Raw genomic sequence first — 25,179 nt, 5'->3', positions numbered from 1 at the left:
TGTGTGCAGGGATGCGTGTGTGCAGGGATGCGTGTGTGCAGGGATGCATGTGCGCCCAGTGGAAGCCTCTGTGTGACCATACATCCCATATATGATCGCACGTGCCACGTGCCTGCGCAAGCCTGCATATGCCCCTCCATGTCCGCGTGCCTGTGGGCTGTATGTGGGATAACGGTGCCTATGTGTGCCAAGTATGCCATGGGCGTGCCCAAGTGTGCCAAGCGCATAGTGTGCCCGTGCATGCCCATGTGTGCAGCATGCCCGTGTGTGCCGTGTGTACCCGTGTGCCCACACGTGTGTGTGTACCATACGTAGCCCGTGTGCCCGCCGTACCTCGTGCGCTCTCGCCCTCCGCGGTGCCCGCGGTGCCCCCGGTGCGGCGAGGCGCGGGGCGGACGCGGTGCGGGTGCCGAGGCGGGGCGCTGGGGAGCACGGCGAAGCGGGGGGCGGAGCACGGCGGCGGGGGCGAGAGGCGGCGCCAGCCCCCACCGACCTCCAAACTTTCATTAACTCGGCAGCATCGGCGGCGGCGGCGGCTCTGGGCCTGGTACGGCACCGGCACCGACACTGACACCGACACCGACACCGGGCTGGGCGCCGCGGAGCGGCGACCCCGCAGGCCCACCCGGCGCGGCGGGAGGGGCCGGGAGTCGGCATGGGCACGGTAAGGAGCGCGCACCTCCGCCGGCACCGGGTGCCCGGCCCGTCCAGCAGCCGTAGCAGCACTGGGGATGGGACGGGAGAGGAGTGGGTGGGCTGCCGACGAGGGGTGACAAGGGGACGAGGACGGCGAGGGCCTCCGGAGCGGCAGGGTCGGGAACAGCGGGAGCGGCACCGGGAGCGCCCACCCGTCAGGACGATGTCGGGAGCAGAAGAGCGGGATAGCGGGATGGCGGGATGCGGGGCGGTCCCGCATCTGTTGCTCTCGCGGCGCGGCGGCGCGGTGCCGGGGGAGCGCGGGGGCGCGGCGCGCAGAGCGGGACTACCGCCACCGCAGCCGGGGAGGGCGCCGGGCACCGGGACGGCCCGGCTCGGTGACGGGCCGGGGGGGTTGGCGGTAATTTTCCACGGGCATGTGCCGGGGCGGGGCGGCGGAGCAGCCACCACGTGGCGGCTGATGTAACCGGGCCCCCCCGCCACCGTACTGCACCGGGCGGCGGCGGCGGCGGCGGGGGGGAGCCGGGCGGCGGGCGCGTCGCCTTTCCCTGGGCACCGAGGAACCCCGGTTGCGGCGGGCCCGGCGGATGCTGGCGGAAGAAATGGCCTCGCAGGTGGCAGCGGCATCGGGCCGCCGGGCGGGAAGGGACGGGGGCTCCATCCTTCGGTCGGGCATCTGTGGCCTTTCGCTGGGTGCCGTGGGCTGCCTCTCCCCGCCGAGGTGTGCCATCCTGTCTGGGAGTCCCTGTGAGTGCCCAGGTGTCCCCATTTCCCTGTGCCAGCCGTGCCGGCTTTAGGTACAAGCTGCGCTGCCCTCCGGTCTGTCATGGCATCCCGCAGCTCTGGGAGAGCCACCCCGTGGCACCAGTGCTTTGCATCCTCGTCCCTGCTGGGCTGTCCCAAGGGATGCTGCAGCCTCGGGCATCCTTGCATCCGTCCCGTTGCCACACCACCGCTGGCTTCGCGCTCGGTCCTTGCCAGGCTGGGAGCCAACGCCAGCGGCATCTATGTAGTCATGGAGGCTTATCAGCACCTGGCAGACCCCGAGGGGAGTGGCAGCCGTCCGGCCCCTTGGGTACTCCCCCTTCCGAGGACACGGGATGAGTTCCCAGTCTGAATTCAGGGCCGCAGGGCGGGCAGCTTTTGGCTGGCTGGCGGTAGGTGTGTGATGAGGAGGAGGTCTGGCAACTGAGCCTGCACCTCCCACCTTTGAGAGGTCCCCGTGCCATGCGAGGAGCCAGGCTTGTGACAGTGATGACATCTCAGCTCCCCTGGAAATGCAGCCACTGCTGAGCAGGGCATTGGCAGTGGGATGCAGTATCTGCGGTATCTGCTGGCAGCAGCCTGTCTGTGCTGGAGGGGCTGGGGGCTCACACCACATCCCGTGGATTCCTGCCCCTTATCTACACTGCCCATGCTCCTTCCCTCCGTCTTAAGGTCTTCTGCTGATTGCTCCAGAGTCATGGCAGCCTGGGGATAGGCCCTGGGGTGTGTGACTGCTGCTGGTGGTGATTGGGGACCCTCGGTGTGGGTCAGGGGTCCTTCTTCAGCCAGCAAGGGTACTGAGCACTGGTGTCGGATCTGCAAACACCGGTGCTTGTTGCACAGACAATCAAACTGGTGTTTTGCAAGAGCGTCTGTCCCTTCCAGCGAGGTCAGGCCTTGGTGTTCCCCTGGGGCCTCCAGCAGCCCCAGGCTGGGGCAGGGGTGAGGGCCAGGGAGGCAGATGCCTGTGCCTGTGCACTGTCCAGCAGCACCTGGCACCCGGCAGAGCCCAGCAGCTCGGCCCCCCTGCGCTGCACGTGCATGCGATGCACCGGGGCAGAAGGCAATCGTTTCCCATCTGTGTCCTGCGCGGCAGCTGAGCCCTGCACTGCCCGTGCTCAGTGCCCAGTCCCAGCGCTGTTGTGTGCTGCAGCCACTTCAGCTTCATCTCTCGCTGGGGGAGAGCTCAAGGGGCCCCCGCTCCTGCCCGTGGCCCCTGACGCCCACCTGCCGGGGGGCCAGCAGCCAGCTGTCCGCAAGGTCGTCTATCCACACTGGGTAAATCTTTAACTGCTTCTTGGGAAACACCTGGGAGCCGCCGCTTGTGTGGGTGCCAGGGGGTTCAGAGACACTGGAGGGGCTGGGAGCCAGCAGGAGGAGACCCTGCCACCGGCCCACCCAGCCCCGGGCCCTGTGTCCTCCACCAGGAGTCCTGCTACGCAGTGGGAAGGTAGAGGGGAGCGGCTTGCCTGACACAGCCCCCCAGTTCCTGGAGGGAGGGGGAGGCCTGGGGCGGGGATGTGCCCACCCCACCAGTCACATCTCTCTTGGTGTCTTCTCCTCTCTGCCCAGCTTGCTCTGACGGTGGATTGAAGGACACTAGTGCTGGTGCTGCAGCCAGCGTGACAGAGAGCGGGCAGGCGAGGGACCCTGCACTGGGCAGCCGGCACCGTGCTTCAGCCTCCAGGAATGGCCGATAAGTGCAGCGAGGGGCTGCTGGTAAGTGCAGGGGTGTGGGGAGCGGGCTGGTGTGCGCCACTGCCTCGGGGGCCCAGAGAACCTGGCACAGGGAGCAGGACACTGGGGTTCCCGTTGGACTTGGTGTGCCCTGCCGAGACCGCCAGCTGGGGTTGTGGCACCATGGTGCTCTCCTAGCATGATGATTTTTGGGCTGATGCTCTCTCTCCATGAACCTGTTGCCTGTGGGGCTCTTCGGGTGTGGTGTCTCCTTGTGCCTGGTGATGCTATCACCTGTTTTCAGGCGCTCTGCCCAGCCTTATCACCCACCCCAACTCTCCAGGCAGGCGGCTCTCCAGCCTGCTGTCAGCAAAGGGTGCGGTTGTTCCTCCAAGCCAGGTGCCCCCGGAGGGGCACAGATTGTGTTTGCCTTCCCCCAGTGGGCTCTCCGAGGCTGGGCTGGTAGGATGGTGCACAGGCAGAGGCAGCGTTCTCTGGGCACCAGTGAAGTGCCTGACCCTCTGTCCTCACGCACAGTGTGTTGCAGGGTGCTGTGAGCTGCCCTGCACTTGCCTGTGCCAGGGCTGGCTTTGGTGTTCCAGGCAGATGTGGGATGTGCCCACTGCATGTCTTTGTTGGAAGGCTGCAATGGCCCCATGCCTGTGGCAGCTCAGGTTCCTGTGACAGGCTGCTCTGCTGCATTGGGCAGGTGAGCTCAGGCTGGGCTTGGCTTTTTCCCTTTTTCCCAAAGGATAGGAGCTGAACGCTGAGATTGACACGGTCACCAGGCCCTCCCTTTCCCGGGGGGCTTCCTGAAATAGCTGCACACTCCAGCTGGAGGGCTGGGAGCCAGGGTTTGCCTGGGAAGCCAAGAGCCAGGGGAGCGGCATGCTCCAGCAAGTGCTTCCAGTATGCCCGCGTGCATGCAGTTCCTCTGCTTGTGTGTCCCAGCATGGCCCTGCTGGCTGTGCCTGCAGCAGGGAGCCCAGCACCCATCCTGCCCCCAACAGAGAAGGGCTTGGGGCAGCTGGTAGGATAGGAAGGCAGATTTCTTCTGGAGAACCCCTGGGCCGGTAACAGGGAGGTGCTGAGGATGTATCTGGGTACAGTCAGGGGTCTGTCATGGGGACACACTTCTGTACATGGTGCTTGCCATGACTCCATGCCGTTGATGTTTTCCTGCTATGACCAGAGCAGTCAGCATCGCACCAGGGTGAGGGCCGAGCCTGACACCCACGTCAGGGAGCCAGACATTGGAGTGCCCACCCACTCCCAGTAAATCTTTAACCTGCTTCTTGGAAGTACCTGACCAGCCCACCCCAGGGCCAGGGTGTCAGCTGCAATGGGGTCTGATATGTGCTGTGTTGGCCGCCCTTGCTCTCAGGCCTCCCCTGTACGCAGGATGCAAAGATACCTCTGCACAGGGCATTGCTGCTATGGGGTCTGTGGGGAGAAGGGCAGGTCCCTGTGAGAGCATCCCTGCTCCTGAAGCATCCCCATTCCTGCATCCTGAGAGCCCCAGGAGGAGCTCCAGTGGGCCAGATTCTGATTACTGAGCTGCCTGGGTCCCTGGGAAAGGAACATAATCTCCTTGGCCTGCCTCCAGGGCCCTGCCAGTAACCTCACAGAGTTTGGTCCCTGCCTGTCCTCTCATCCCTGCCTGCAGGTGCAGCTCCCACCCCCACCACCCCCAGCCCAGCCGGGCTCTCACTGTGCAACCCCAGCCCAGCATTATGTGCAGTGCCTAGGGCTGGAGAAGTTTACAGTGCCTGCTGTGCCCCACCTGGGGAGGGACAGGGGTGATGGAGGCAGCAGCTGGGTGATGTGCGGCTGTGCCTCAGTTTCCCCACCTGTTGGCTGGGGCCTGGAGAACAAGGGTGATGTGTACTGCTTTTGCAGGATCTGTGTTTTGGGTGGCCCTGTGAAGCTCTGAATGCTCACTCCAAAACAGGAGGTGGTTGGGAGGGGTCATGCCCACCTTACTGCTCCCAAGCCCCAGAAATGCTCTGACTGCAGATACCCAATGAAGTTCAGGACAGCTCCAGGGGCTGGATCAGTCCCTGTGTGGCTGGGCTGAGGGGATCCCTGTGAGCCACAGGGGAGGGTCTGACTGCCTCTCCCTCACAGGCCTTTAAGGACATTTTGTTTTGTTGTCCTTGGGGTGCTTTGTTTAGACTCCAACACTGCCAGTGGCTCCTGACTCCCAGGGCTGCCTTGCTGGCACGGCTGGGCAGCCTTTGGCTGCAGCTTGCCAGCTCAGGTAGGTTCCTGCAGTCACCCAAGACCACCCTGACTACACAGTGGGGTGCTGCTCCCACTGCACTGCAGTGGGGGTCAGGGCTGGGGGGTCCCTGCCTGTTCCAGACACCCCCAGCAGCTCAGTGCCACCGACCAGTGGCAGGAGCTGCGGAAGTGGCTTTTGGCTGTGGGAGCCCTTCACGGAATACCAAGGGGCAGTGATGGGGGGGCTGGCGGGGGATTTTTCTGCCTGAACGCCCCGGGAGAATCATGTCTGCCCTGGTAGAATGGGGCCGGAGAAAGGCAGCCCTGTCGGGAAGCACTCAGCTAGGGGATAGTGGCACTGGGACAGGTCCTTGGGCATCATTCCTACCCCAGTCACCATGCAGCCCTGTCAGGGGGCTGGAAGACCTGTGGACCATTCCCCATGCAGCCACTGCCCCTGTCTCTCTAGTCCCAGCACTGCCAGCCAGCCAGGGTAGGGATCAGAATGCCAGGGTAGGTGAGGGTTCTATGGCAGGCCCTTTGTTTCTAGCAGTGTGTCTCCATGCAGCTGGCTGTCCCCTCTGTCTGCTCACTGGGCTGCCAGGGGAGCAGCACTTTGCTCCCACAGGGCAGGGCTGGCACAGAGTCTGGGATCCCCAGGACGGAGCGGTGGGTCCTGCTGTGCTGTGCTCAGGCTGCTCTAAGGGGCAGGGGGTGCAGCGTGCCCAGGGCAAGACATCTGGTGGTGGCACACAGGTGGCCCAGGCAAAGTGATGCAGCTGAACTGGGGCATGGAGGGATGCCCACAAGGTGCCCACACACCTTGCGGGGTGTCTGGACACAGAGCTGCCTGGCTGCATGTAGGGCAGGACTGGGTTGGCACTGGGGTCACTTGGGGCTGGCACAGCATGGGGTGGCTCTTGGCTTGCATTTGTCTTGGGGGGCACAGTTGGGTGGTGCCATCCCATGGGTGGGACATGTCCCAAGCTACTGGGTGGCTGGTGCAGGAGGGGACAGGAACAAGCACTGGGTGCTGGCATGTGGGAGGTTGAGTGCCCACCCTGCACACGTGTGCTGTTCACGTGTGCGCCCGCAGCCGCTGCTGCCCAGACCCCAGATGGTCGCCCGAAAGCGCCGGCCCGTTCCCCCGCCCTCGGTGCACCATCATGCGTCGCTGGAGCCTTGGCCACACTCCCCAGCCGGGACGCAGGGCTGGGAGCAGCTGGGGCACCCCGAGCCTGGCTGTGGGGCTCCCTCTGCCTGGCCTCCTATGGGACACAGCACCCCGCCAGGGTCCCACCCTGTGCTGGCAAAGGGGTGAGCAGGGAGGCTGTGGGGTGCCTGGGCAGTGAAGGGGTCATGGCACAGCCCTCCTGCCAGCCAGATGGTCCCCCTCGGGCCAGTGACCTTGTAAGGGTTGCCATGGAGACCCCATGATGTCACCAATCGTATGATGTTGAGTGAAGTAGCATGGCACCAGGTGAGGATGTGCCAGCAGACGGGCTTGACCCTGTGCCCCTATCCCCAAGCAGGGCCATGCCCCGTTCCTGCAGCCCTTGAATGTCCAGGTTTGGGATTGGGCATGCAGGGCCAGTGCTGCATGGATGATGGGCATAGGGGCAGGAATGCATGTGTGGGGCTTGAGATGCTGAGGCATGGAAATAGGGGCTCTGAGGGAATGTCGTCTTCTGCCATGCTCCAAGAGCAGCTCCTGGCCCCAACCAGACGGGCAGCGGTGCCTGCGGGGAGGGCCGTGCTGCCCACTGGAGCATGCAGGGCTGTGAGCAGCTGGACCCCGCTAATGAGGCCTCATTAAGTGGGACAGGGCTGAGCCCGCTGTGCAGCCTGCTCTGCCTTGCCCTGCCTACACGAGCCAGGGAGGGCACCTGGCTTGTGGGGGTACAGCTCGTGGGGGGTATTAGAGGCACAGCAGTGCCTGCGGGGTGGGCCAGGCAGGGATGGTGCCAGGGCAGGTGGCATGGTGGGGCTCCGGTGCTGCATCGGGGCAGGCAACAGGGGGCCGAGCCTGGCTGGGAGGCAAGTGGGGAGCAGTGCCAAGCGCTGGAGGCAGCGGGCGGGGGAAGGCGGGAGGGCGGGCGGCTGCTGCTGCGCTGGAGCCCGAGGTGCCAATGAAGCTGGGGACTCACGGAGCCATCCAGCCTGGGCCCCCGGATGGCAGCTGTGAGCAGCCAGGCCCCCTCGGACCCTCTCAGCAGGTCAGTGGGCAGGTGAGAGCAGGGTTTGGGGGGCAGATTGGGGGGTGGGCCAGGCTGAGTGGTGGCCATGCCAGTGCTGTCCCCCCACCACTCATGGCTCTCCAAAACCCTTTGTATTGCCTTCGGGGTGGTGGCTCTGCAGGGCTGTAGATTTGTGCCATGGCATGCTGGAGAGGTACCCCCAAGCCCCACAGCCTTTGATGTGGGGTGCTTCAGGGGAGGGAGGGCAGAGCATGGCACCAAACCCCTCCATGGCCTCAGTTGTGTTGGGAGCAAGAAGAGATTGCCTGACAGTTGTGTGTGTTTGTTATCCCTAGAATCTACTGATTTTGCAGAAGAGGTGCACAGCACCTGAGTTGCAACTCAGTGCTGCAGGGGCAGAGTATAGCAAAGATCTCCTACTCCTCCCCTCCCCTCTTCCCTTTCATGGGCACCAGTGAGCAATGTCAAAGTTTGCCCCAGGCCCCCCATGGCACTCCAGGGCAGTACTGGTGCTGCTGTGGCTGGCTCGCAGAGCACACTCAGGGGCTGGACAGCCTCCTGCAATGAGGGGTGGTGAAGGCTGTGTAATACTCCTGGGAGGTCCTGGGGTTTGGGCGTGCCCCTCATCACTGCATTACCCCAGCCCTGGGACTGTCCCCAGCACCCCTGGATGGTGCTGCCGCCGCCCAGGCCATGCCAGATGCCTTTTCCCCCACAACATGCCTCTGCTACACCAGGACAGGGGCAAACATGGGGCTGGGCACCAAAGAGAGAGGGTAGGGAGAATTAGGATGTGCTGGTTAGGCTGGCAGAGCCAGGAATGTGCAGGCTGGCAGGGCACAGCAACCTCTGATGAAGGGATGACACCTGTGGATTCGTTACCTCAGGTATGAAGGACAAGGAGTGCAGGGCCTGATTATAGGGCCCCCAGCACCCAGGCTCAGTAGACGGTCAGCAAGGGCACCCAGGACATCCCCTCTCTAAGTGACCCCATCCCTCCATCCCTTGGGGCTCCCACCTCAGGCTGGGGTTCATCTGCCTCCAACATCCTGCACCCCACTTCCTTGCCCTGGAAGAGCCACTATCATGGCAAATGATGTAATTAGCATTTTTTTCCATCTTCCAGCAACCCCTGCCTAAACCAGCTATGATTTAGTTGCCATTGCCATGGCAATGAGCAGTGACATCAGGCTGATGATATCAGGGGTACTCGTACCCTGTGCTGGCATTGCAGGAGCAGCCCTGACAGCCCCCCAGTAGGAGGTTGGATGGAGAAATTGGGGGTCCCTCACTGATTCAGGGGGGCTGGATAAGGTTTGTGCCCCACAGAGTGCCTCTGCTGGCCTGGTACACCCCCATGTGGGCAGTTTGAATGGGGAAAAAAGAGGAGGGGGTTCATGCTGGAGATGCCTCCCATGAGGACATCCCCTTCCAGTATCAACCCTGCCACCACCACAAGCTTCCCAACCATAAATCAGGGCTCCTTAGGGTAGTGGGGGGCATCCGGGCACCCCAGCCAAGCTGTCATTGTGTGAGGCGATGCTGCTTAGCATGAGAAAGGCTTTGGTGCCAGGCAGGGTGATGGATGATGCCTGCTTTGCTGGGCTGGGGAAGTTTTGGCCATGGTGTATGGGGGGGTTCCCTGGGGAAGGGGGAGGAAGGATGCCCTGGGCACCCCAAACCTCCCCTTCTGCGATGTTTTGGACATTCCCTTTTGGAACTTCCCTTCTGGAGACATTTGGGGTGTCTTGGCATCCTTCCTCCTTCTTGATGTTATCACCCAAGCCAGGCATCCTTTGAAGCTGCATTGGATTACATGCATGGAAAATTTGGGGCCTGGGAACAGGACCTGGTGCCCCGAGAGACTGCACTGTTGCTGGGTGGCAGCTTTCCCTATGCATTCCAGCTCTGTCCCATTCCCACAGCAGGGAAAGGGGGGAGTTTCATCTTCCCAGATGTCTGGGTTCTCTCTATCCACTCCCTTCTTTTACTGTGTGGGGTTGGGAGGATGGTTAATGAGTGTAAAGGACAGGGTGACCTTACTAGATTTGGGGAGGGTGGGTTGTAGCGAGCTGATGAGTGAGCATGCAAGTGTTTGCGCACGTGTGCTCAGTTGTGCATGCATGGACACACGTGTGGCCGCCCCCTTATTGGGGACAAGTGCACCAAAGCCCAGTGCTGCAGGAAAGGAGGAGGGAGCAGCAGAGGCCTGGCGGTTTCATTGCACTGGTGCCAGCCAGCTCACAGTTGGGGTGCTCCATGAGGCTTGGGGGTGAGGCCAGGGTCACCTGAGCAGAGCGCTGGCTTGGAACAGGGATGAGGTCCCCTTTGGGCACCACGGCTCCTGGCTGAGCCGGGGCCATGTAGTGTATCTGGTCCCCTCACCAGACCCTTTGTCAGGGAGGCTGGAGCATTGCCCCCACTCCTGCTGGCTGTGCTGCTCATTAGGAGCCTCGTTAGTGCGAGCAGCTTAATCAGAGGCTTCCCGATCGGATCTGTCTGCTCGAGTGGGCAGTGTGCCCTGGCATGGGGACACTGCCAGCGTCCTGTCCCCCGCCTTGGGGACCCCTGAGTCATGCTCTTGCACAACACCCCACAATAAGAACCTCTGCTGGGAGGGAGGTCCCCCAGCACCCAGAGCTGCTGCGAGCTTGTTTCTGATGGACCCGTGGCTTACAGGGTCAGGTGTGGCCACTCTGGCTCCCCGGCTGGGCACGGCAGCGTATTGCCCTATAGCCCTGCCCAAAGTGCCCTCTGATCCCCCGTCGCCCCTCTCGTGCAGCCCTGCTCCCCTGCAGCCCCCCCGCCGCCCGCGGCGCGTGCGGGCCCCGCTCGCAGCAGATGGCTTTGTTTGGCAGCGCGGTGCCGGAGTTGCTGGGCATCACGTCCCGGCTGTGCCGGCCCTAATCAAATGATACGGTTAGGTGCACCGCGCCTGCTGCCTGCGCCCCGCCGGCGTGAGCAGATCCAAAGTGATGGCTCCCATTTGTGGCCCGCTCACTGCCGGCGTCAGCCATTGTGGGGGCACATGGAGAGGGGGGCAGCTGGGGGAGAGGCATGAGGTGGGCATGGACACTGGGGTGTCCGTGGTAGTGAGACCAGCACTGTGGAGTTCCAACAGGCTCCTAGGGCTGCCGACACCCTGTGCTGCTCCTGTAGGAGTATGGGTGCTGTGGGGCTATGGACTGGCAACTAGCGCCCTCGCCCCATGCACCCATCCATCACCTGGCCTCAGGTGGGGAGGGGGGGGCTTGGGGCACCCCTGCACAGCAAAATGCCATGTGCCCTCAGCCCACCCTGCCAGAGCTCCACAGTGTCCATGCAGGACATCAGTAAGACCCCAGGGCTGTGCTGGGACAGAGCCAAGGGGTGATGGGTGCCATCCCTGTCGGGGTGACCGGCACTCATCTCTGTTGTTGTCCTCCTTAGTGTGAGCTCACATTGTGTGGCAGTCTGCACAAAGTGCTCTTTCTTGCCCCCTTCTGCCCCCCTGTCCCCCAGTCCCCTGCAGTGAGGGACAACTGGGCACTGGGGCTGTCCAGTCAGGGGACCCACTGCATGGGACCCCCTGTGAGCTGCCCCAGGCATGGTGCCCTTGCTTGGTGCTGAGCTGGCAGTAGGACCCTGGCTGTGTCAGGGTACTTTTTCTGGGGGGGTACCCAGCTCCCTGCCTGCTCTAGTCACTACACCTCACTTCCCACTGAGAGGGGCTTCTGCTTCAGCCCAGGGGTCCCACAATTTCCCCCCAGTCGTGGGCAGTGGCCACCCAGCAGGACCTCTCTCGCTGGGCACAGGGAGGGGGGGCACGGGAACAGAGGCCCCTTTGTGCTCCAGGCGCCTGGACCTGTTTTGTATGAGTTGCAGGCTCTCCCTTCCCTGCAGCCGGGCTCTGGGCAGAGCCATTCACTGGGGGGGCAGACACTGCTGCCCTCCCCCTCCTTGGCACTGCCTGTGCGTGGCGGGCGGCAGGGACAGGCAGGGGGGCGAGATGGGGGAGGATGCTGGGGACCACCCAGCCCCGCTCGGCGGCTGTCACCCTTCCAAGGGGGCCAGCGGGGGGGTCCCCAATTGACACATCCCACGACATCTCTCTGCAGAACGGCGCCTTGCCTGGGGAGCAGGGCAAGCAGGAGAAGAGTGTCAAGCGTGGCAACTGGGGCAACCAGATCGAGTTTGTGCTGACCAGCGTGGGCTACGCCGTGGGCCTAGGCAACGTCTGGCGCTTCCCATATCTCTGCTACCGCAATGGGGGAGGTGGGTGTCAGGGGGCTGGGGGAGTGGGGTTCCTCTGGGCAGGTGTGGGGCTGTGCACCCCAGCCCTGTATGGTATTTCTTGGGGTGGTGCAGGGCATGGGAAGCACAGCTGTGCCTGGGGTTACTGCCCACTCATCCTGTGGTTCCTGCCCACCAGGTGCCTTCATGTTCCCCTACTTCATCATGCTGGTGTTCTGTGGCATCCCTCTCTTCTTCATGGAGCTCTCCTTTGGGCAGTTTGCCAGCCAGGGCTGCCTTGGCGTCTGGAGGGTCAGCCCCATGTTCAAAGGTAAGGAGCTGCCTGTCCCTACTGGCACATGCCAGCATGGGACACCTGCTGTCACAGTGCCCGGCAGCTGGTGTGACCCTCACGCACCATGGGGCACACGCACACCTCTGGAACATCACATGGCCCAGTGCAGGCACCCGTGGCTCGTGCAGCCCTGCACATGCATGCCCTGCACACGAATCATGCTCTGCATTGCACGGGTCCCCTGCGCACTTGCCCACCCTGGCTACGCTGCCCTGCACAGCCCGCCTGGCGTCCCCTGCACACATTACACGTGCCCCTGCACACGCATCACATCTCCTGCGCAAACCCCAGCCCTGTGCCAGCATCCACTGCGGGCATTACACACACCTCCCTGCATATGCCACATGTGTCCCCAGCGTGTCACTCTTGCAGAGGCTGCTCAAGTCCCCTGAACACACTGTGGCACGTCCAGCTGTGGGCATGCTTCTGCAGTTGTCTGCCTGGACCACAGGCAGCAAGTGCTCTGCTCATGTGCTTGCCCTGCCACGGCTGGACCCTGCTCCAGGTGCATCTCCTGCCTTACGGGTGTGCTCCCATGGTGCTGGCTCCCCTGGCCCACGCCTGCAGGCTGCCTGCCAGGTGACATGCCCACGATGTCATGTCTGAGTGCCAGCAGCCCATGCACACACTCTTGTGTGCTCTGCACAATGGCATGCTGAGCCTGGGGTGCACTTCCCTGTGCTCGTGTGGCCTGTCACATGCCACCAGGTAACTGCAGGCCTAAAGTCACTGTAGCCAGAAGTGACCCCCCACCCAGTTGTTCTCTTGTGCTGCAGTCCCCAAGGGTTTGCCTGCAGCCTGTGTGCATTGCCATGTGTCCCAGGGGACCCTCAGCACCACTGGGCTTGTTTGGAGGTAGAGGATCCCATGCACAGTGCTCTTCACACCCGTGCCACAGCCAGGCACTGAGCCGCAGCATGGCTGCAAGGCTGCTGACAGCACTGCATGCAGCCCACTCCTGCCATGCCACGACCCCTGGTGCTGTGCGCCGTGCCCGTGCCGTGCCGCCGCACCCTGCCGCTCACCCCTCCCCGGTGCTGTTCCCAGGCGTGGGCTACGGGATGATGGTGGTGTCCACATACATCGGGATCTACTACAACGTGGTGATCTGTATTGCCTTCTACTACTTCTTTGTGTCCATGACGCACGTGCTGCCCTGGACGTACTGCAGCAACCCCTGGAACACGCCCGACTGCGTGGGGGTGCTGGATGGGAACCTCTCCAACCGTGCCACCCTCAACTTTACCCAGCTCCTCAACACCACCCAGAAGCGCACCAGCCCCAGTGAGGAGTACTGGAGGTACCAGCGCCTGGGATCGGGGATGGGGGAGGTGGTGATGGTGGGGCTCCACTGACACTGCTGTCCCCCTCCCCGTACAGGAGGTATGTGCTGAACCTGTCGGATGACATCGGGAACCTGGGCGAGGTGCGGCTGCCCCTCCTCGGCTGCCTCGGTGTCTCCTGGGTCGTTGTCTTCCTCTGCCTCATCAAGGGCGTGAAGTCCTCGGGGAAGGTACCTGTGTGTTCCCTCTCCAGGCCCCTCCCTGTGGGTGTGGACGTGCCTTCAGGGTAGATGGCCATGTCCCCTCTAGGCATAGCCCCTCCCCTACTGGGAATGAACCTCCCTTTGTGGACATGTCCCCATCACTTCTGGGCACAGCTCCTCCTCTTTTGGCATTGTCCCTGCGCTCTGTGCATGCTCCTCCCACTCTGGGAAAGGCCACACCCCTATGACCTGGCCACGTCCCTTCTGGACACAGCTCCTCCCATGTGGCCATGGCCCCACCTCCTTGACAATAACTCCTTCTCTCGTGGTCTATCACTCCACACTCTGGACCATAGCCCCAGCCCATAGCCACACCTTAACCACCTGCCTGTGTCCCCGCCCCTGCCCCCATCCTCACCTCACTGAGTTGCTGCCCCACAGGTGGTGTATTTCACGGCCACCTTCCCCTATGTGGTGCTCACCATCCTCTTCGTGCGCGGCATCACGCTGGAGGGGGCCCTCACTGGCATCATGTACTACCTGACACCCCAGTGGGACAAGATCCTCAATGCCAAGGTGAGCAGGGACGAAGGGTGGCGGGCAGCCAGGGCTGAGCGGGGCTGGGGGCACAGCATTGACCATCCCACTGCCACAGGTGTGGGGTGATGCGGCCTCGCAGATCTTCTACTCGCTGGGCTGTGCCTGGGGCGGGCTCATCACCATGGCCTCCTACAACAAGTTCAACAACAACTGCTACCGGTGAGTGCCCGACCACAGCCCCCCAGCCCTGCCACTGCCTCGTGCCCAGTGCCGGCCCTGACTCCTCTTCCCCACAGGGACAGCATCATCATCAGCATCACCAACTGTGCTACCAGCGTCTATGCTGGCTTCGTCATCTTCTCCATCCTGGGCTTCATGGCCAACCACCTGGGTGTGGATGTCTCCAAGGTGGCTGACCATGGACCAGGCCTGGCATTTGTCGCCTACCCTGAAGCTCTCACCTTGCTCCCCATCTCGCCACTGTGGTCCATTCTCTTCTTCTTTATGCTCATCCTCCTGGGGCTGGGTACACAGGTAGGTCATGGTGGGGCCAGCATGTTCAGATGGGGTGGTGTGATGGGGCCAAGGTGGTGACATGCTGCCCCCTCTGCCCCATACGCAGTTCTGCCTGCTGGAGACTCTGGTCACGGCCATTGTGGATGAGGTGGGCAATGAGTGGATCATCCGCAAAAAGACCTTCGTAACGCTGGGAGTGGCTGTGGCTGGCTTCCTGCTGGGCGTCCCACTCACCACGCAGGTAGGTGACCGTGGAAGTGTCGCCACGGGGTGCCACTGCCATGGCCACTTCATCAGCCACATCCACTTTGTTGCCACCGTGATGGTAGTGACAGGCAGGGCCTGGTCTTGCCACGCCAACACTGGTGATGGTATCCGGAATTAACTGTCTCCATGCTGACTCTGCCATCAGCCATGCCAGCTGTGGTGGCAGTATCCGAGCTGTGTGTTGCCAGCACAGTCGGCATGGCTGTGCCGCTGCCCTGCCAGCAGTGGTGGTACCACAGCGGCAGCTGTGCCAATGGGTCTGTCTTCCAGGCGGGCATCTACTGGCTCCTGCTGATGGACAACTACGCTGCCAGCTTCTCCCTGGTGGTCATTTCCTGCATCATGTGTGTGGCCATCATGTACATCTATGGTAGGTGCAGCTACCTACAGCCAATCAGACGGTAGGGCTGGCCCAGCCAGCCAATGGGGAAGGGCTCGCCCCAACAACTGGCCAATCAGCGGTGTGCTCTGTGCTCCATGGGGAAGCTGTTGCCCAATCAGGAGCTGTGGCCTGGGGAGGCTGGCGGGTCCCACCACGATGATGCTGGGGCTGGAGCCGGTCAGGGGGCTCAGGTCATCACCAGGGCTGATGGTCACTTTTCTCCCCAGGGCACCGCAACTACTTCAAGGACATTGAGATGATGCTGGGCTTTCCTCCCCCACTCTTCTTCCAGATCTGCTGGCGCTTCATCTCACCTGCCATCATATTTGTGAGTGTCGCAACCATGGGGCATTGGACCGTGGGAGGAGGGGGCAAGGAGTTCACCTGGACATGGTACTCTATGGAGAGAAGAGTGCTGGGCTGCAGGAGAGCAGGAATAGGGCAGAGTGGGGAAGCTGGGGGGGTACAGAGCAAGCTGGCTGCTCCCCATGGCTGATCCTGCCTATGCCTTCCCAGTTCATCCTGGTCTTCACAGTGATCCAGTACCGGCCCATCTCCTACAATGACTATGTCTACCCTACCTGGGCCATCAGCATCGGCTTCCTCATGGCGCTCTCTTCTGTCATCTGCATCCCCATCTACGCCATCTACAAAGTGTGCCGTTCTGAGGGGGACACACTGCTTGAGGTGGGTGGCCAGGGGCTACATCCCTTTGTCTGTGTCTCACCTGGGGCTGCCAGCAGGGCTGTCCCTCACCTCACTGGAGCTGTCAGCAGTGGCTGAGTGCAGGCAGCATGCATAGGGCACATCTCTGTGCAGCCCTGGAAGCTGCTGGCATGTCCGTGCAGACCGGGGCAGGAGAGCATGGTGGATGCTAATCTTGTCTCCATCGTCTCCCTTTCTCTCTAGCGCTTGAAAAATGCTACCAAGGCAAGCAAGGACTGGGGCCCAGCGCTGCCAGAGCACCGCAGTGGGCGCTACGCCCCGGCGTTCAGCCCTTCCACGGAGTCCCACCTGGAGGTGCAGCCCCTGCAGCCAGAGAAGGGCCAGAGCGAGGCAGCGGCTGCATCCCCAGTGCAGGGCAGCAATGGCTCGGCCCACAGCCAGGACTCCAGACTGTGATCCCCCACAATCCCTGCACCCCTCTAACCCCTCTCGCACCTTCCGCTGGCGGAGCCTGGCTCCGGGCCGCACCGGACCACGGGGGCTCTCAGCACCCATCCCCGAGACCCCCCCACCTCCTCGCCGGTTAACCCCTCCCGCCCCTGCCCCCGTGGCGTTCGTTAACCCTCGTGTTTACGGTAACCTTTGTGCTCGATGCTGGGACAAGAGAGGAGGGGGCACCGCCCCGGGAGGGCGGGGAGCCAGAGGCACTTTGCAGGGGCCTTGACGGCGGGGGGTGCGGGGGGGGGGGGGGGGTGGGATGCTCCTGGGCTCCCAACCCCCCTCCCTAAGCCAGGCAGCCTGCCCTGCCATGGGGCACCCTCCTGACCTTCCCATTGGGAGGACATGGGGTGGGACCAGGGCTGGGCATGCCGGGACTGCCTGCAGCCTGTGTGTGCACAAGGCCATCATGGCAGGGGTTGGCACTGCAGGGACCCCCAGCCCGGGTGGGCACCCACTGTGGCTCAGAGCCTACTGGGTCTCACAGGTGTTTATGCCCGGGGCGGTGCCAGGCACCAGGCCAGTACAGGGAGATGGGGGGCAAGCATGGTGCTTGCACTGGCAGGGGGATCTGACGGCACAAGACACAAGCACTTAGAGCACACGTGTGTGCATGTGTGTGTCCCTCACAGACATAGTATGGGCACACATGTGGCATACGTGGGCATGCACATATGCACGGTACGCCGGGGCTGTGCAGACAGTGAGCTGGTATGCTCCCCTCCATGCACCCCTCCACCCTGTGGCCCCACTGGGGGCTGTGGGTGCCCTTCGGGGTGGCCAGGCATCGCCTACAAAGCTGGGCACAGCCACAAGCAGTGTGGGCACAGCCCAGTGCTGCTGCCTGCCCCACAGTGGGGCAGGAGGCTGGGGAGTACTTAAGCCTGGCCGGGGGGTAACCAGACGGGGATGAGGTCCAGCTCTCCCTTGCAGCCCCAGCACTGGCAGGGGAGGACCCCACCATGGTGCTAAGGGGGAGCAGGATGGACCAGCCTCTCCCAGCTGCTGCTTAGCAAGAGGTACCAGCAGAGACACGAGGGGCTGCACCAGCCCACTTGCTCTGAGCCATCTGGGGCTGCTCAGTCCCCAACCAGTATTAGTGGAACAGGATGCACTGGCAAAGGCTGGGCAGTTTTAAATCTGTCTTCCAGCTCCAGCCAAAGGGCTTGGAGCTCTTGATTTGGGGTGGATGGGATGAGACCCTTCCCACCCCGCTTGCTCCCCTCCCAGCCAGCACCCTGTGCTCCCTATGTTGCAGCCCCGAGGCTGACACAGGGACATGGCACAGCTTGGCACGGTGGCGGGAGGCAGTGGGCGGCGAGCCCCAGCAGGATGTTCCAGCTCCCCGTCCCGAGCCCCCCGTCGTGCCACGGCGAGGGGTGCAGGTTCCCGCATGGTGCCCGTGCCCTGCCCCTCGAGTCACGCCGCTACTCTTCACCTCTAATTGTTAGCAATAACGCGCGCGTCCCTGGGCAGCGCTGCCTGTGCCAGTGTCTCTGGGCAGCGCTGCCTGTGCCAGTGTCTCCTGGTGTAGAGTTCTAAAGTATCCTAGATTTTAATGAGATTTCTATTCCTGAGGCTGTGTCCCGCTGTGCCCTTCTTTGGGAACCATGTGGCAGGAGGGAGGGGGTTGAAGAGTGGGGGAGCACAATTAATGGGTGCAGCTCTTACCCCCCGATGCCAGGTATTGGCACTGAACAGCGAGGCTGGGTCCTGGGGAATTCTCCTTTGCCCTACTTGGACGTACAAAACCAGCTGGAGGTAAGGCAGAGGATGGAGGACAGGGGCTTATCCCTGCTGGGGGAGAACCTTGTCCCCAAATGGAGGGGAGGGCAGCAAATGTCCATGGGACAGTGAGGGCAGCTGGCTTTGCCCTGTGCACTTTGTCATAGCTGGGGCTGGGCACCTTGTTAGGCCCCCCTGCATTGCTGAGTGAGCTAGAGGGGCCCCCAAGAGTGGACAGGGTGAGGCAGGGGCTCTGCCTCCCAGCCAGCAGCTGGAGGTGGCAGACAGGACTTCCCCTCTATACTCCACAATCGCGCTTCCTCATCAGATGGCACTTTCTCCCACCCCCACCCAGCCCCACAAACCCTGCCAACTTTTCAAACTTTTATTAAATACAAAACCCCCGGTCTCTACGACCGAACGCTGCATTCAACGTACGCTGAAAAAAGGGTCAGACATTCAAATGTACAAAAGTCGCCGGTGCCCCCCAGCCCTGGCGAGCTGCCCCACTCCCAACCCCACTGCTCCCAGCCCCCCATGGAGCGTTGGGGGTGCTGGGGCTCCCAGTCCCACGGAGGGGCACAGGGCTCCCGCCCTGCATGGTCCCAGCCTCTCCTGCCTGCAGCCCCCCCCGCCCCTGGCCTGGAAGGGGGAAGGCAGACAAGGGGAAGATTCCCTCCCTGCTAGAGGGGGGCTGCACCAGCCCCTACCAAGAGGGGCTGGGGGTTCAAATGAGCCCTATTTCCCCCACCAAAGGGGGGAGGGCAGGTGAGGGCAGGCGCAGGCAGGGGCTGCGCACACACACACACAGCACCTGCCTTTGGGGAAAGGGGGATGTGATACAGCTGCCATCCCCCCAGCCCTGGGAAAACTGAGGCACAGCGAGGGGCATTCGCTAATTAGAGGTCTCTGTTTGGCAGAGCTGAGACGGGGCCCGGCTCTAAGCACCAGACTAAAGCAGAGGAAGACAGCAAGCCACGTCTGTGTGCCCAGTAGCACGGGCAGTGCCCGGCCAGGGCAGCAACCTCGCCCTGATCCTGCCTGCCTGGGGGGCCCAGGCTGCTCCCATCCCCAGCTGGGGCAGCAGTGGCTCCAGCGCTGGTAAAGGGGGAAGCCTGCACCCCACTTCTTACAGCGCTGGTGGGGACCCTCCAGCTCTCACAGAGCACTAGGATTTCACCCTCCCCACCCAGGGTGCAGGCAGGAGCTGGCATGGACTGGGGGCTCCTTGCCAGGCCTGGGGTTGCCCCCTCCCTCTGTGCCAGGAGCCGCTTGCAGGGCAGCCGGGCTTGTCCACCAACACACCACGTATGGGGCAGGGGTCCTGCAAACACACTCGTGGGGATGGGGGAGACAGAGAAATCCTGGGGACCAAAGGGCCGGCTGGGGGGCAGCCGTCTCCGGAAGGCAGCAGAGTAGGCAGAAAACATCCCTGTCCAGTCCTGGTTCTTGAGCTGGGGCAAAACCCGCCGTGCCCAGCCAGCCTGGGCACAGGGGATCCCGCTGACAGGAGCACTAGCCGCGGGCCAGGCGGGGCGGTGGCCTGCCAATCTCCACCGTGATGTTGGTGTACATGGGCTGGCGGGAGATCTCCACCAGCCGGTACTGCAGCGAGCTGATCCCATCCCGCTTCATCGTCATTTTGGTGTTCTGGATCTTGGTGAATCTGGTGGAAAGAAGAGCAAGATGAGGATGGGGGGATGTCTTGCTGTAGTGCCAGCAGTGCTGGACCTCTGTGAAGGTGAGCAGCCAAGTAATTGCCCAGCGTCCCAATTGCCCCAGCCCTGTGGCTCACTCACCTCTGCGGGTTGGGCTCGTTGTGTTTGTCGCGTTCATGCTTAATCATGCGGTACCTCCCGATGCGGATGTCGGGCCTCGACACCTTCATGCCATTCAGGGAGATGCTGGGGGCCAGGAGCAGGGTGGGATCAGTGTGTGGGCACCAGAGTGGGACATTCCCCAACCCAGAGACCTCCAGGGTCAGACCCCAGGCAAAATAAACCAGTCCCTGTGCCAAACCAAGATGAGCAAAGCCAGGCCCAGCCCAGGCCAGTGTCACGACCTAGGGTGCCACATGCCCCACGGCAGTGTGCCCAAAGCACCACCCCTGTCCAGGGACTGGCAGCTGCATTCAGCCTGTGCCGTACACAGGCAGCCATCCATGTGCAGCCATCCGTCCTTCCCTCCCTTCCTCCCTCCCTCTGTGGCCCCTGCCCTTTACATTCCCTGAATGCCGCTGCCTAGACCTTTCCTTGGAGCCCTCCCCTCAGATCAAGGGCTGCCTGAAGCTCTTCCAGAGCTCCACACACTTCTTGTCCCCCACCCCGAGCCCACCTTGTGTGGAAATCACAACCGTGCCATGTGCCCAGGGCTCCCACAAGGGTGTTTTGCTCATCTGGCCATTACAGGCTGGTTACACCCCACTGGCTGCACACTGCTCCCCTGGGCACCACCGTGCAGGAACCCACAGGAGGTGAGGTGGCCACTGTCCAGCCCTGGCACCCAACGCATGGTGTGGGGGGATTGGGCTCTGCTCCACATGCAGCTGTACTGCTGCCTGCCGGCTGCCAGCAGGAATGACTGCGTGGCTGCTGCACGGCCACCACTGAGATGCTTCCAAGTTTTTAATCTCAGCCCTGGACAGCCCTTGTATGGAGCAGAGCCCACAGGCACACCACCCTGCGGGTGCAGCACATACCACACTGCAGGCTTCAGCCACAAGGGAGGCAGAGGGGTGTCCTGCAGCCCCCCAGCACCCTGGGAGAGGCCAGTTCCATCCATGAGGGTCATCAACACTACAGCTAGAGTGTAATTCAATCCCTCCCTGACATGTAGCATGGCCCATGCAGATTCCCCAGAAAACCGGGAACACCAGTGCTGTAAGAGTGCTATGTCAGCGCTTGGTGCAGAGCCTGGTACACCCCAACCAGTCAGTGCTAGCAAGGGGTTGGGCACCTACCGATTAAAGATGTCATCGTCCTCTCCTCCCCAGCCCCAGTACTCATTGGGAAAGCCATTGATCTTCAGGAACTGGGACTTGCTCAGCCCAGAGACGCCGCCGAAGTAGCCGGCATAGGGCAGCCTGCAGGTTGACAGCAAATGGGTCAGCCCCGGGGACAGGCAAAGATGGAGGTGAGCCCCATGGGGACCCTCAGGTACAAGCATCGACCCTTTCCTGTGTCACCCTCCTACCCAGGGTGCCCTCTCCCATCTCAGGTCCACAATTCAAGCCATCAACCTCATGCACGCCCCAGGTGACAATGAAGGGTGGCTGCCCTGATGTCATCCCAAAGAGATATTCCAGCCCTGCCTGGGCAGAAACACCCCAGCTCCCCAGGGCACCCACCTGAACCCAAACTTGTCCATGCCAACAGCAAAGTGCCGTGGCTGCTCATAGCAGCGATAGAGGTTGCGATCGTCCATGGGGATGAGGTCCACGTCGCTGAAAATGAAGCAGTCATACTCGTCGTCGTCCTTGAGTGCCTCCATGAATCCCACGTTGAGCAGCTTGGCCCGGTTGAAGGTGTCCTCACCGAACTGCAGGGCAGAGCTCAGCAATGCCTGCTCGTCCACCCCAGCCCTGCCACCCCCCTTGCCCCTGCCCCCCTCACCTGGTTGATGATGTAGATACCATAAGCCACCTTCTGCCGGCGCAGGATGGGGTGCAGGTAGTGCAGCCAGTACTTGAGGTGGTGCTCACGGTGCCGGAAGGGGATGAGGATGGCCACCTTCTGCCGGGGTAGGCAGTCTGGGGGGGTGTACTTGCCGCCTTGGCGTACATCAGGGTTCTCCCGCTGCACTCGCTCCATGCTCATGGGAGAGCTGAACTCAATGAGCAGGCGCCCAACTGTGAGAGGGAGGGGAGGGTGATGCCCACAGGACAGGACATGGTCAGGGTCACGGTCACCTGCTGCTTCTGCCCAGAGTGGTAAAGCAAACAGTGAGGGGGACCTGCAAGGGGGACTGGCACTTCCGAGGGCAGAGAGCGCCCAAAACCTTTCCTAAACAGGGGCAAAGAGACTGGGCTAACAAAACCTGAAACCAGCTGTCCTGATACAGTTCCAGGCTGGAGTTTCTCTACTACTTCATGGGGAAGCCATGCCTAGGGCCCAGGGGATAAGCCATGGCCACCCACCTCGGCCCTATGTTTGGAGCCAGAGCCCAAATTCATCCCCAACGCTCACCCAGCATGTCTCACCTAAGCCAGGAGGTGTCTCCTGGCAGGGCTGCAAGGGCTTCTCAGTGGCGGACTGGTTGGTGCTGGGCTTGGTGCTGGGGGATGGGGCCTCAGCACCGGCTGGCCCGTAGCTGGGAGCGGTGCCGTTGGGGCGGGAGGAGTTGGAGAAGGGGTGGGCGCGCGAGGCGTTCCTGGCGTTGAAACGGCTGAAGAAGTCCAGGTGCTGCGCGTAGACATCAAAATAGAGGATCATGATGATGATGAAGTGGAGCAGGCAGAGCAGCAGCACGGCCTTGCAAATCCTTTCCAGGGTCACCCCCAAGAGCAGCCTGGTCATCTTCTGGGCACGGGCAGGTGGACATGTGCGCTTGGCGGGGCAGGGGGGCGGCTCCAGCCACGGTCCTGATCCTGCCAAGACACGTCACGCTCAGGACACCACGAGCCTGAGCCCCCAACACAGCCCAAATGACACTGGGACAGCAGGAGCAGCACAGGCCTGGTGCAGAGGTCAAGGGCTTGCAGGCTAGTATGCCAGAGAGCACCCCGAGGGGAATGCTGCACCTGGATCCCTGCTCTGAAGGCACAACCACAAAGATACAAGAGGTCCTGAGCCCCACATAGCAAGTCCCCTCCTTGCTTTCCTAGGCCAAGACCAGAACAGGACCAATCCACTCCCCTTCCCTTTTTCCCACACAGAGAGAGGATGGGGACACCTCCAAGAGCCTCCATGGAGGTTGGGCCCTTGAAGAAGGCGACGCTCTCCAAAAACATGGCCAGCCTGGGATGTCCCAAGGGCACCACAGGTGCCCCCACCAGCCACCCCTTTCTGAGGCACCCCACTTCCCTGTTCCCCATCCTGCTCCCTCCCCACAGAACTACACCCCAGCAGCAGCACCAAAGCAGGGTGGCAGTGAGACTCATGCCGGCAGGGGCCCTCCTCGAGGCGCCCAGCAGCTGAGCAGCTGCACGGCAGACACCGAGCCAAGCCAAGCCGAGCAGGACATCCCAGCCCCCCTGAGTCAGGGTTCCCTGCCACCTCCAGCAGGGTCTGGCTTACAGGATCAGCAGTGCAGATCCTCTCCCCTCCTGCTGATGGTGAGGCCCCCTGGAACACTGGGACTGCTGGGAGTCAGGGTCCCCTTATCTCCCACATGACACCTGGAGCTGGGCCAGAGCCCTGCCAGAAAGCCAGCTGGGAGAGTCACTAGAGAGTCCCAGACAAGTCAAACCATCTGGCCTTTCCCAGCCCTCTCAGGCTGCAGCACAGCCATGCACCCCAGTTCCTGCCCTGATCCCTGCCCTGCTAGTCCCTGCTTTCAGGGAAGCTGCTAGGACATGGCAAGGCAATCACAAGGGACAGGTACCGGGGTTCACAAGGCCCTGGGGACCTTGGGACAGGCCAGAGCTGCTGCATGGTCCCTGAGGGGATGACCTTGGTGGCTGGGGATCTGTAGCACGACCCCCCAGCAGGAGTGCAGGTAGCACCCAACAGTGCTGGCAAATGGTCACTGGCAGCTGCCAGCCTTGTCCAGTGGGGCCCCCCAGGGAGCCACAGGGCACTGAGTCGGCAGTGATGGCCACACAGGATGGGTGTGGGGATCAGAGCTGAGGTGTGAAGCAGGATCCTTCGCCCAACCCTGCTCTGGGGCGTCCTCTCCCAGTCGCATAACCGACCCTGGAGCCCACCCCAGGCAGGGAGGCACTGGAAAAGACTCTGAGCCCAATGCCCCAGCTATGTCCACCCTCTCTCTGCAGGATGCAGGGCAGTATCCCTGTGGGAAGGGGTGTCCTGGCATGTGTCAGCAGCCCAACCGCACACCCAGTTTCTTTCTAGAAAGTAGCCCTCTGAAAAAAGCTGGCTTAGCTGTTATTGCCCAAACTTTCATCCGATCATGCTGCCTTGTCACCCCGCACAGCCCTTGACACAGGGACCTGCCTGCCCCTAGCACCTGCCAGAAACCCTTCCCAAAAACCTGGGCAGCATATGGAGTGGTGGTGCCTCAACAGCCAGACGGGGAGCCAATAGGGAAAAATCAGAGCTGGTTTTAGGGGCCCTTTGGCAGAGCAGTCCACGACGCAAGTAGAGAGTGATGCTCAGCAAGAACAAAACCAAAGCACTCCATCAAACAGCGGCCACAGGACATCACGAACATGAGTGGGCTTAGAAACAACTGCTAAGGAAGGGGTTAGAAATATGATGTCACCTCCCCCCACCGCAGCACCTGTGCAGGGTGTGAGGGGCCAGAAGCAACCTGGGGCTGGGGAGCTGGTCCCCAGGGTTTCACGCCGGTGCAGTGTGTGCCATGGGGCTGGTGACGCTCGTTTTGGAGGGGATGCTCAACCCCGTGGACTCAATCCTTCTTCCCACAAGACATCCCAGGGCTGGGAGAAGAAAGGCACGGTGGGGGTCGATGGCCCCGATGCCCTAAAGGTGGCCACCTCCCGGCCAAAAGTGGGGCGAGGGGCCGCATTCAGCACAACTCACACTCCCCCGCCCCCTCGTTTTTCCCAGTCCCCGACACATGCAAAAACTTATTAAAAAATGAGAAACAACCTCAAAATTAGGCTTTTTCCCGAGCCGGGGTGGTGCCGCCCATGAGCGACGGGGATCGCATCCCCCGGGTCGCATCCCGGGCCTCCCCCGCCCGGCCAGGCCTGCCCGCGCCGCTCCACTCACCGCGGCCTCGGGGCTGCCGCGCCGCCCCGGCGCCGGTCAGCGGCCCCCACCGCCGCCTCCTTCTCTTCCTCTTCCTTCTCTTCCTCCTCCAGCCCCGGCCGCCGGCCCGGGGGCTCCCATGCCCGGGGCTGCGGGGGGCCCAGCCGGCCGGGCCGCCG

At 62.5% G+C, this 25,179-nt stretch overlaps 2 protein-coding genes across 6 annotated transcripts; one reads left to right on the top strand and one right to left on the bottom strand.

The window, feature by feature from the left end:
• The first annotated feature begins 518 nt into the window (after positions 1-518).
• Positions 519-18,019, top strand: SLC6A9 (solute carrier family 6 member 9). Of its 5 annotated transcripts, none has more exons than XM_042030522.1 (14): positions 519-664; positions 2,995-3,141; positions 11,618-11,774; positions 11,932-12,063; positions 13,135-13,387; positions 13,468-13,600; positions 14,015-14,149; positions 14,229-14,332; positions 14,410-14,647; positions 14,736-14,870; positions 15,167-15,266; positions 15,506-15,606; positions 15,795-15,965; positions 16,188-18,019. In XM_042030522.1, exons 2-14 carry the CDS (start codon positions 3,112-3,114, stop codon positions 16,398-16,400), a joined length of 1,902 nt encoding a protein of 633 aa, XP_041886456.1. In that variant the 5' UTR covers positions 519-664; positions 2,995-3,111; the 3' UTR covers positions 16,401-18,019. The 5 variants fall into 5 exon arrangements, with proteins under 5 accessions (XP_041886456.1, XP_041886457.1, XP_041886458.1 ...); XM_042030523.1 differs by lacking the exon at positions 519-664 and adding an exon at positions 2,542-2,700; XM_042030524.1 differs by lacking the exon at positions 519-664 and adding an exon at positions 2,773-2,872.
• Positions 18,020-18,538: 519 nt separating this feature from the next.
• On the bottom strand, positions 18,539-25,165 carry B4GALT2 (beta-1,4-galactosyltransferase 2). Its single transcript, XM_042030525.1, has 7 exons — positions 25,022-25,165; positions 22,366-22,752; positions 21,779-22,014; positions 21,514-21,704; positions 21,127-21,249; positions 19,967-20,071; positions 18,539-19,833 (listed from the first exon to the last, which is right to left on the bottom strand). The coding sequence occupies exons 2-7, from the start codon at positions 22,679-22,681 to the stop codon at positions 19,683-19,685; spliced, it is 1,122 nt and encodes a 373-aa protein (XP_041886459.1). The 5' UTR covers positions 22,682-22,752; positions 25,022-25,165; the 3' UTR covers positions 18,539-19,682.
• Between the last annotated feature and the right edge of the window lie 14 nt (positions 25,166-25,179).

The sequence above is a fragment of the Corvus kubaryi genome, unplaced genomic scaffold, assembly GCF_017639235.1.
Source record: "Corvus kubaryi isolate FWS band 111438036 unplaced genomic scaffold, C.kubaryi_AGA036_p1.0 37334, whole genome shotgun sequence".
NCBI lineage: Eukaryota > Metazoa > Chordata > Aves > Passeriformes > Corvidae > Corvus > Corvus kubaryi.
The sequence above is the reverse complement of the archived record's forward strand: the minus strand, read 5'-3'. Positions and strand labels throughout refer to the sequence as shown.